The 12,213-nt window shown below is 42.8% G+C and overlaps 1 protein-coding gene across 2 annotated transcripts in view; it reads right to left on the reverse strand.

The window, feature by feature from the left end:
* The window catches only part of LOC108893852 (seizure protein 6), an 88,940-nt gene that overhangs the window by 23,615 nt on the left and 53,112 nt on the right, over positions 1–12,213 (reverse strand). For both annotated transcript variants that reach the window (XM_018692265.2, XM_018692264.2), the window contains exon 4: positions 7,499–7,691. In XM_018692265.2, coding sequence (XP_018547781.1) covers positions 7,499–7,691 — 193 coding nt within the window. The remainder of the gene's footprint in view (positions 1–7,498; positions 7,692–12,213) is intronic.

Raw genomic sequence — 12,213 nt, forward strand, 5'->3', positions numbered from 1 at the left:
CCAGGCACGCTGGCAGCTGTTTTTCACCCGTTTTAATTTCACATTGACTTTCAGACCAGGAACCCGCAACGCTAAGCCTGATGCGCCGTCCCGCCAGCACTCTCCAGACGAAGATACGCCCTCTCCAGCCACCATCGTGTCGCCCTTCCGGGTGCTCGGGGCCGTTACCTGGGAACTCCAGAGCCAAATCCAGGAGGGACTCCGCACGGACCCTGACCCAGGTAACGGTCCCCCTAACCGTGCTTTTGTTCCCCAGGCAGCCCGTTCCGCCGTCCTCCAGTGGGCTCACTCCTCCCGCTGGTCCTGCCACCCCGGACTCTCCCGGACCCTGCATCTCCTCCGGCGGTTCTTCTGGTGGCCCACTATTGAAGAGGATGCTCAGCGTTTCGTGGCAGCTTGCTCGGTCTGTGTCCGGGGAAAGACCTCACACCGCCCACCTGCTGGACTCCTGCGCCCCCTGCCCGTGCCCTCCAGACCCTGGTCTCACATAGCCTTGGACTTTATTTCTGGTTTGCCCCACTCCCATGGTAACACCATCATCGATCGCTTCTCTAAATCTGTTCATTTTGTCCCTCTCCCCAAGCTCCCCTCTGCCTCCGAGACAGCCCAACTCCTCGTCACCCACGTGTTTCGTCTCCATGGTATCCCCTTGGACATTGTCTCCGACCGCGGACCCCAGTTCACCTCCCGGGTCTGGAGGGCCTTCTGCCGGGCGCTGGGAGCCACAGTGAGCCTTTCCTCGGGCTACCATCCCCAGACCAACGGGCAGACCGAGCGGGCTAACCAACACCTCGAGTCCACGCTCAGGTGTGTCTGTGCAGCGGATAACTCCTCCTGGTCGGAGCAGCTTCTGGGTTGAATACGCCCACAACACCCACACCTCTGCTGCCACCGGCCTCTCCCCCTTCGAAGCCTCACTAGGTTACCTGCCCCCACTGTTCCCGGCCCAGGAGGAGGAGATAGCGGTCCCGTCCGTTCAGCATCACCTCCGCCGCTGTCGCCGCACCTGGCGTCGGACTCGCCAGGCGCTCCTCCGGACCACCGAATAGAACCGTCGGACCGCTGATCGCCACCGGACCCTGGCTCCCCAGTACCAGGTTGGACAGTCAGTGTGGCGCCGGCATATACTATCAACCGCCTCCTTGATGTCCGGCGGAGGGGACGGGGCTTCCAGTACCTGGTGGACTGGGAGGGGTATGGGCCGGAGGAGCGCAGCTGGGTTCCCACCGCTGATATCCTGGATCCGGCATTAATAAGGGAGTTCCACGCCACACACCCGCACAAGCCCGCACCACGGGTGTTGCCCAGCTGACATTGTTAAAGGGCGAGGGGGGGGGCGTACTGTCATGATGCGGCTGTTTTGTGTTCTTTTCTCGTTTGCTGCAGGCTGGGAGGCGGAGCCGGAGGTTGAGTTCGCTGAGTAGCGACGACCAGGCACACCTGCGCAGCCTTCCACACCTGTCTCCACTTTCCCCTCATCACTCTCCCTATTTAACCTGCCCTCTGTTTTCCCTTCCTCGCCAGTTCTTCATAGCAGTGCACCCCTGATGCTGCCAGAAGTTCCAGGCTGTCTTCTCCTCCGTTCCTCGTCCCCAGCGTGTTTCCACACCGCTGTGCCTCCCTTACGGCCCTGGCTGTTTCCTCGCCCTGTCTCTCCTGTGTGCTCTCCCTGTGCTCCAGGTCGCTCACGTGGTCTCTCCTGTGGCGTTCCTCCTGTTCCCCTGGTCCCTGCCTGGTCGTCCTGGCTCTCGAGCTCCAGCCCGTCCTCCCGGCTTTCCTCGTCTGCCTTCTACCTGCGCTATTCCCCGGTCCCCGCTCTGGTCACGGGCCCAGACCCTGCCAGACCCACCGCTCTTTTGGCGGCCTCTTTGTGTTCTTCCCCAGCCCTTTTGGCTCCTTGTTTTCTTTGGACAATAAACGCCCTGGTGAATCTGCATCTTTGAGTCCTCCCTTTTTCTTAACACCGTCTCTCGCTCAATGTGAGCTGGGATTGACCACAGCCTCTCGATGACCCGTAGAGGATAAGTAGTATAGCTAATGGATGGATGGAAATGATGCATCATCGCAATTCCATTTTATGATATTTAAGTGAGGGGGGGCATCACAGGTCAAAACAATGAGACACTGCTGACATAAATGCTACAGTATATCTCATGCAGTAATATATTGTTACTTTGTTTAAATATTGTGTTAAAGGGTGTCCGTAAAAAGATTGCAATGTGGAAAAAATAGCTGAAAAGCCTTGGGGATTTAAATGGCACAGTTAAAGTTAGAAAGTTGTTTTATACAGTGTATATCTTGTCATAACCAATATGAAATCACAAGGCATCTGAACATGAGCTAAATGTTTTTTTTTTTTCCACTTTGTTTTTGTCATTTCACATTGTTCACAGGAGTTCAAGAGGAGCACATCCTGCCTTACTTTCGTTCTTTTTCTCTTTCTCTTATCTGTGCACCAGAAATGGATTTTTACTGCTTTTTATTTCTGTTTATATTGCTTCCTGACCTCTCTCACCTATCTAAAAAATAAGCATTTTGTGTCCCTGTTTAAAATACAGAGCCACAAATCTGTATTATTTATTCAATAATGAGTGATGGTTTCTTCAGCCCCTTGTCAAAAGTCACTAAAGATCAACTTTTGGAAATCATTTAAAGAGAGTCAAGATTTCCTGAGTGTGAAAAAACACCTGGTGCAGCTCCTGCATTCACTCACACACTGGTGCTGTTAATGAGCCTTATTCTGCTGTATGCACATTTTTCATTTGCCTGAGTACTTCCAAATGAGAATGCTGCTCTTCAACCAATAATGGGCAAATATTGTTGACTAGAGCAAAATAGATGAGGTGAGGAAGCCAGTAATAGCAAGTTATCTGCCGAATTTGGACAAACAAATAAAATGCATTTCAATTTAGGCCTAATAACTATTGCAGTTAAATTTCAAGTGTTGCCTGAATCCCTTCCTGTAGAGAGCTGGAATGGGATCAAACTTGGCAAGGTGAGGACAGGAGATAATGGAATAGGGTGGCAGGAAACAGGACACAAATAATGAAAAGTAGGTTTGATTGTTATTATAGTTAATGGCAGTATATGGGGAGAATATTATCCACCATGCGTTGCACTGACATTTGGAGGGTAAAATGTGTTTCTGCAGAGAAAAAAAAAAATCCATGTGCTAATATCTTCTCAGCTGTTATTTTGATGCATTGATATGACAGCAGTCCTGCAGTTAGCAGGTGACTTGTGGGAGGATGTGACAGTGTCACTGTATCCAAGCCTCACATCCTGGCTGTGCACCAAGGCATTAGCTTTTACAGAGAGATCAATAGTGTTGTCTCAGGGAAAGTGATCCAGTTGTAGAAAGTCAGACCAATGTTCTGCCGTGATATGGCCTATTGATATTTATGTGGTTGGGTTAAAAACTCGATTTTAATGGTCATTTACTCAATAAAGTCTATTAAAGAGAAATAACTTTGGACCACAGGCGGCATCTCATCAATGCTACTGAGAAATTGTGGCAAATGGTGGATCACTGCCAGTGGCAGAGGCTCTCTGGCCACCTCACTTGTCAACCCAGCTTATTAGTTACAGCCAATCAATAGTTTCCGTAAAACATGACTGCCATAGAATATGCTATATATATATATATATATATATATATATATATATTCACACTTCCTGAAATGACAATTCAAGGGCCAGATGTGCTGATTATTATTTCATCAACTGAAAAGAAGGCTGTGGTTAAATGCCATCATAATTAAGTACAATTCTATAATGAAGCAACTTCAAATTAGGAGCAAAATGGGTCTTGGCTTGTCCACATTTGCATGTGCAGCGTTACATTTAATTATAAGTAACCACAATGCTCATGCATACAGATGATTTTACTTCTTAAATAAATGGCAGAATTCCTTGACCCCTCTGTTTCAGAATGTTGGAGATTTAATTTCCGTGTTACACATTTAATTTGCTCATCTGGGTGCTAAAATTTGAAGTATCCACTTGTGTTTGCATTGTAGTTAATTCAGTTTTTCAATAATTCAGTCCTTGTTACAAAAAAAGCAAGGTTATAGATTTTCACATTGCAAGCTGCAAGAAACTTGCATATAACCGAATATATTTGTGACAGTAATGAAAAGGTCCCTGAATATGTCCCAAAATACTCCAGAGTAAAAACCTGGACCAAGACAAAAACTCAACAATACATACAGTGTGTGTGTGTGCAATCTCAATGCTGAACCCAGTCTGTAGAACATCACAGTTCATTGTTCTCTCTCATGTGTGAAAATAAAATAAAGACAGCAAATAAATAAATACAATTATCTGTATTCACTTTTTGGCTTTTTAGAGCCAAATAATAATGAATTATGTATTGCATTTCTGATTGTTTTCTTACCAAAACAAGTGAATGGTAGGGAAGAAAAACATGGATACGCTAAACTGATAAGTACTGTTTCATCAGCAAAGAATGTTGAGTGTGTGCATACATGGCTGTTTACTCTTAGGATACACTAATTCATGTTTAATATTGTTAGCTGCACACATCATTCATTTTTAAAAAACTTATTATAGCTGCAGTAGCTGTCTGTGGAGATTATTGTTAAATGGACAATGGAGACATTCATACTCGCTGTTCCAGACGTGCAAATGAAAATATGTGTGTGTACTGGGGAAAAGATAAGGATGTACTGGGAAAGTGGTACGCCCCTCTTCATCTCCACACTTCTACGTCCCCACTACTGTTACCATATAAACAGTAAAGCACACTTACAATCATGTTGCAAGTGTCAGGCTCAGTGCTGATTTTATAGAGGCATCCATCAGTCTGCCATCACAGGCAGAGCCAGGGCTGCAGCAGATATTAATTACCCTGAGCTGAGATCCATCTCTCCACAGTTCTGTCTCCTTCTCCACGCTTGTCCAATCACATTTCTCACAGCCCATTATAAAGGACAAGGTGATACTCTGCTTACCAAGGGGAGGAACACAAATTGAAATATCTTCTGTGTCTCCAATATGTCCAATCTTCAAGAAATCTGCTCACTGCACTTTTTCTCATTAGTGTAACTAAATTTGTCCCATCAGCTTCCAAACCAAATAGGTTGTTTGGTGGGCAACTGCCTCCTCAGATCTAATCTATTTTATACGCTTCTATTGCTGGCAACAATTACAATACGGAACGTTGTCGAGGAGAAAGCGTTTTATAAGGGGTTTATTGGGTAATAACAATTGACATCATAAAGTGCCCGGGCATATCTACTGTTGCATCAGGCACAACAGGAACGAGCACTAAATAATTTGAGGGTTCTGTGAAAAAGCTCTGTTTGTATGAAATAAATGATTTTGAAACCAATGTCATCAAAAGCATCAAGAATGAATTTAGAAACTAAGCAACCCAGGGACATTTCTAGCCAGACATCCGCAGGTATCCGCAGGAAAGGACTGATCTTTCCATAGCCAAATAATTTAATAAAATTGGAATTTAATTTCTCTTTATTTCAGCTTCAACTTCAGAACGTGGATATGTTTTGTTGCGGTCACTAAAATATATCCCTGTTTGTTGATGGATACATTTACATGCAGACTAGTCCCTGCTCTGACTGAGTCTTATCCTTAGTCTGTGTGTGTCTAATTCAACAACAAATGGCAGTCTGTCATTTCTGTACAGTTACAGGTATTAACAGTTTCTGACTGCCTCTTTAAGGATGTCTTGAATGCATTTTATCATGTGTAGCTCAGCTCAGGACATCCTTAGCCTCACTTTAATGTTATTCAGGGTGTAGCTCATTAAAGCTTTTAGCATTTCATATTCTCTTTGGATGATTAACAAGCCTATGACTGGTGCTGAGGGCAAACACGCCCACATATATGCACAATATCCGGGTTATGGGTCTTATCCTGGTTTTCATCATATTCAAGATATGTTAATGTCATGGAACATAAGGAACGACTTGGTTATTCATGGTCCTTCATGAGGTAGTGTGAGCAAATGCCATTTGGGTCACAAAATAAGCAGCAGTCGGCAGCATTAATTAAAGCAGCATCAGCACCCATAGTGTCCCCACTGACTCTGCCTGTAGACTACACTCAGTGTCACGAGCATGGTGTAGCGCAACCATTGGGTTTATTTAATAGTGAATGACTTCATCTAAATACATCAATAAATCTAAAAAAATTATGCTGAATTGCATTTATTGAGATGCAAAGTGGAGATGTGAAGGAGAAAAGTACACCTGACAGTGTTTTTTTCTCTTTCCACTATTTATCACCATCTGTCCCCATCTATGCATCACCCTGTATGATCTGTGCTGACCCCTAGCTGTCATCATTCAGCCTGACCACACACCAATATTCACACATCCAACAGCGACGGGGCTGATTTATCTCACGTCAGTGGCACTGTTTTGATGGTCGCTCTCATTTTTGAGCTGATGAAAGTGCCATAGTAATGTGGTGGAATGAATGTTTTGTCCACCAGCTTCCACCATCAACTCGAATCGATGGGGCATGTAATTGGTGGCCACTTTGTGTGATTGCCAAGATAAACAGACATTGTTGCGGACATGGAAGATCAATGTCACGCACAAAATAAGCGAGAGCGGGAGGAATTTATGAGCCATCATATTCACCAACAACATATCGTAACTATACCTACTGACAGGCTTTGGTGCTGCCACAGTTACAATTTAATCAGATGCAATAATTCTGTTTTGTATAGTTTTAATCTCTGCAAAAGCCAATGGGATCCAGTGATCTCACAAAACTAGCTTGAATATGTAAATTCAAATAGCAAGCTATCTTGTTTTCTGCCAAGAACTTGCTAACTCAGCAAGACAATAGATGCCACACACAGTTAGGCTCTTCTGATAACATTGTAAGAGATGGTCTTTCATGCTATTTTCTTTTTTGGGTAAAAGAAAACAGGAACATATGTGGACACAACAAATTTTGCTTCCAGCTAGAATGAAATGTTTTTTTAATGAACATTGTGGGAAGTGACTGGGAGAAAACTAATCCTATACACATCAAGGGGCACATCTTAATGTAATTATGCAATACTGTACTTACAGTAAGCTAACCACTCTGAGTTTTGGGACTGAGCACAGCATGAGAATGAGACCTTATTAATATTTTTTGATGTGAAGTGAGCATAAGAGGACATTTATGCAGGGACAGTTCTTTGTATCTCCTCCTTATCTTGCTAGGCGATAGCTGCAACATGATAAGCAGTGAAGCAGAAGATTCTCAGCTTGCTTGCATTTCTGTAAATAAAGATTGTCTCACAACCCAAATGACAGTACGTATTTTTTTGTTCTTTTGGCTGGCATGACCACTGCTGAGAACAAACACAATGATTGATGAGTGCTGTCAGCCTAAAGAGGGTGGTTGAAGTTTTTTTTTTTTTTTTTTTTTTTTTTTGCCACTATGTCAATGACACTCAGTGTTCATTGTGAGTGAATAATCTGACAGCACAGTTAGCATGGCACCAGTGGCTCACCTTGGTAATGCAGCAGGAGGAATCCAGAGTTGTGCTGCTGGTCGCTCCGAAAACGGATGGAGATCTGGTTGCTCCAGCTGCGCAGCACAAGGCCCCTCATCAGCACCGACTCATTGGCAAGGATGGAGGGCTCTCGGCCGCCCGTGTCCTCCACCATCACCTGCTCACCCTCCAACACGCTCACATTTAGCACCTAAAATGAAAAGAGACCATGCCATGTGATTACACACAGGCCTTTACTGCTGCACCTCTGTGCAATCACCTACATATAATGTCATGCTGGCAAATGGTTCACTGACTGAGTTACCCTTTGCAAAGGGTCAGTGCACTGTATCATTAGCACCATAAGAATGAGCATATTTATTCTATTCACTCTTTGATAAGACCAGTAAGTGAATTCTCTGACTTTTAACTCCATCACCATATGTTAAAAAATTGCATTGCACACAACTGCTTGACATATACAATGTTTCATTTAACACAAGATGGAATATAAATGTTTAGTGTAATAATGTTGCCCTGGAAAAAAAATGGGTCAGCCGTCATGTTCCTTTGCTCAGTTGTCTACCAACACAGCTGCACAGGGATATGTTTTTCGTTAAGTCATTTTTATTTATTTTTTGTTAACCTGCTCCTGGATTGAAGGCATGTTTTTTTTTTTTTACTGTAGTGTAATTCTATAATTCTGGGTCATTAACTTGTGTTTTGTTGCGAGATTGACTCATCGTCTTTCTGTGCTCTCCTCGTGCCTGTGAGCGACTCTGACAGAAGTGTTTTATGTCTTCAACAGGTTTGAACAGCATCTGCAGCTAAATCTGGTGAAGGAACCTCAGGAGGATTGCATGTAGTTAAACTGTCTGAATAATGGAGTGCTGACATATATTGGAGCAGCATCAGATTCATTCCCCATAGAACCATAAAAAGAGGTATGTTAATCCAACAGCGGGTCATGATGATTATTCTTTATGATAAAAATAAAAAGCTTTCACCTTCACTTGTTTCTATAAGGCAGTATTGAATAGCATTAGCGACCTTTATTAAATCTAATCCAGGGCTGAATCTTCTTATTGAGTACAAATCCTTTGAATTTTCTTAAAAATTAAATTATTGAAAGAGTTTGTTTTGGGGCTGTTTTTTTTTTAATTGTGCTCAGTGGGATAACAAAGAAGCTTTCAGTAAATCTGTGTAACTTTCAGAACTAAAAGTCAAAGATTGACTTTCAAATATTTAAAACAAGAAGCTACATGTTTTGCACACTGGTCTGTCTCATAAATAAAGAGAGAGGAGATAAAACAATGTAAAATACTAGTCTAATAAATCAAGAGCACCATCAAAACTAATTCAAGCACATCTTTTTCAGCCACCAGTGTAATTCATGTCATGTTCTGAAAGCTGATGCTGTCATAGGTAGTGGGCTCAGGTCTCAGGTACGCCATGAGGCAGAAAAAGGGTCGCCCTCCATAGGCCAATGTCCCTGAGGTAATATGTGTGCAGGAGTGTTAGTGCAACAGCCTGGAAAAGCTGAAATAGTTGGCAGGACGAGCACATTGCACAACAGTGGCAGCAAAATGAATTTGGTCACGTTGACTAACTGTCACTCAGTCGAAGGGGAGCTGACAATGAGCACAGAGAGGCTAATGGACAGTCTGAGACCAAGCTTGGAGGTGACTCCTTCCGGAATGAGCCACAAGGTCGATTGATTTGATTTTTATCACAGGCAGAATTAAACACAACACCACTCTGTAGGTTCTCAGGCAAACTCAGGGCACAGAGCAGATATCCCTGTGTTGTGCATGTGTGACAAAATAATCTGTATGTTTGTAGTACAAAAAATGCATATTGTCACTGCAGCTTATGTGTTTTAGTTGTTGTAGCAGCCTCAAACAGCAGTGTCACTGTGAGTAATAAAGGAATGTCACATTATTTTAGAATCCCTGTTTCTCAGTTTCTCAAGGGCAACAGCAATGACAAAGCCTTAGGCAGAGGGATTTTTTTTCTCTTCTGCCTTTCTGTGTGTGAGTTAATATGGAGGGCTTAGATGTTTTTGCAAATCAGGTTACTTCAGTTACTTGTTCATCGTATAGCTATAGCTATATAGCTATAATTTAATGGATAGTGATTGATTGTTATTGTTAACAGGGAATTTAGAAAGGTTTGACGCCCACAGGATGTAAGCGAAAAACAGACCTGAACCCATAATTTCCCTTGTCTCTCAGCCTCCATTTCAAATTATTTTCCTGTAATGTGTCACTGTGGTCTCCACCATTATGTAAAACTGGTGAGTGAATGAGAAATGGCAGATATTGCACCATGGTTTCATACATATTTTAGTCAACCATCTCTCAAAAAAAAAAAAAAAGAACACGAGGGAACAAGGCAAAATGCCACTGGTAGAATCTTGGTGAACATTACATGAACATGAAACTGGTGAACATAACTTTTCTGTCATAACAAAGCAGTTACTCTCAAATTTACACCAATAGATAAACGTGTGGCTGGAGTAGACTGTTTTCATGACTCTGTTTTCATTTATCCAAATGCGTTGATCGCAAGTGAGATAAATTGTTGTTATACTGGTGTTGCTGATGTTAATCTGAATCCAGTCTACAGGGAAAACTGACAAACTGACAAAAGTTATAACATATAACCTAATTACAAGTATCAAAACAGCTATATTTAATCTTTATTCAGTGAACACCTGATTGCACAGATGTTTATGGTATTGAGCCCAACTCAGTCTGGTATGCTGTCTGTGATTTTGCAACAACTTATCATATTCACTGAGGTCAAACAGATTGTGGGTTTGTGACCACTTGGTTTACATATACCACAGAGGCTTATGAAGGACAGGTGAGCAGATAGCGGACAGTGAACATTTGGACTGATAGATAGTTTGGCCCCAGAGGGCCCTATCATCTGTCATCCACCCTGGGACCTGTCAGTGCAGCCAGCAACAGCTGTCCTGCCTCAATTATGAATCATTGGCCATGTCAGGAGACATCAGACTACCTTATCTTCACCACGACTGCAGCCAAATGCCCAGAGGGACTTCTTTCTCACTGTCTCTCCCTCTCTTTCTCACACACACACACACACACGTACATGTATGTGTGTATATGTGCGTGTATACACACACACACACACACACACACACACACACACATGTTCCCCTGGACTGTAATGAGAGTAGGCTTATTGTAACTCCTAGCTGGAATCTCTGCCTCAGCAGACACATTTGTGAGACTGGGGATTTGGCTGACCAAGCACACTTCTGCACGAACCACAACATTATCAGAAGATGCCATCTCAACAGTGTGTTGTTCCATTTTGAAAATTGTGTTGAGGGACGAAAGAATGTCTGTTTAGTGTATCTTTGCTGGCTTATGAAAAAAGATCTAAACAATGCAAGAGATGTAAGGCTTCCTCTGGGTAGGTGCACTTTCACTTCAAGCGTTCCTTTTTTCCCTGCCACTGTTCCAATAAAAAATTTTCCTGAGTGCAATCAAAATGAAAGGAGAGAGGGTCATCTCTCTCCTCGAGCCACTGTCTTTTCAATCAAACCTCTATAATGAACAGACCATCCTTCAAGCCCAGAGTACAATAGAAAGTCCTAGAAGTGCACTTGGTATACAAAAGATGGAGGAAAAGCAGAAAAATAAAGGTTTCGAAGGAGAGCAATATTTTCCAGATTGAATACCTTGATCTTGCTATGCTTGCCTTGAACTTTGTAGAACAGGGAGCTTCCAGTGTTTAACTGTGAGTGTGAACAGTGAGCAGAGGTGAAGATCCACCTTATCACATCCAACAGAAAGCAGCCTGGCATGGTGTTTAATCTGTGACAAGACTCACTGGTGATATCACACAGCAAGTCCCACATAAGAGATAAACTAAATAATCTGTATCATGCAATTAGGAAGTTACTCTCTACTTAAGGGAGGAAGAAACTCCACGAAAAATGCAAAAACATATTTCTCCTGATGCTTTGAAATAAACAATCTGTCAAATAAATTAGACTTTTAAAACTTGGCTTGTAATCTTTATTCACTCCATTTATTAATTTATCCGTAAGTACACAGTATGAGTTAACTATCCACAGAGGCTGGTTTTCACTGATAATTTACTGTTGAAAACATCTGGTGGTGCTCTGCAATGAACATTTACACTGACTCACAGGAGCCATTGCTGATGCAGAAATGAGCGGTATGTAATCAAAATGATCCCACTATACATGGAAATTAAATGACCCTGCTGCTGGGGGCAATAAATCAACAGCCATTGGACTCACCAGCTGCAGTGTCATCATTACTATGATAAAAACCCACTGGCTTATATACAGCGGAGCACACCGGTAGTGCTCCTACCTCAACGCCCCGTATCTAGGGGCTCACATTTGAATAGTCTTGGTACACCACATCCATTTGGTGTTTTTGTGTATCTCCTCGTATTCACACAAAAAGAGACATCTTCCACCGCTCATTATATGAAAAACGTTATCTTAATTGAACATTCACCTCCAAATAAAACAGCCAAGGCCATTTCCTGTTTGCCCTGCTGTCTAAAACAATGGATCCTTACCAATCAGCAAAAGCTGAATGTTAATGAGAAAGTGCCAGTGGCTGAATACAATACTAACTCACTGCTCATTGTCACTTGCTGTATGTCACATTTTATGATGGCAGATGCCACTACCATATAGTGTCCATCTTCTCAAATAT

The sequence above is a fragment of the Lates calcarifer genome, linkage group LG20 (genome assembly GCF_001640805.2).
Source record: "Lates calcarifer isolate ASB-BC8 linkage group LG20, TLL_Latcal_v3, whole genome shotgun sequence".
NCBI classification, from domain to species: Eukaryota; Metazoa; Chordata; class Actinopteri; family Centropomidae; genus Lates; species Lates calcarifer.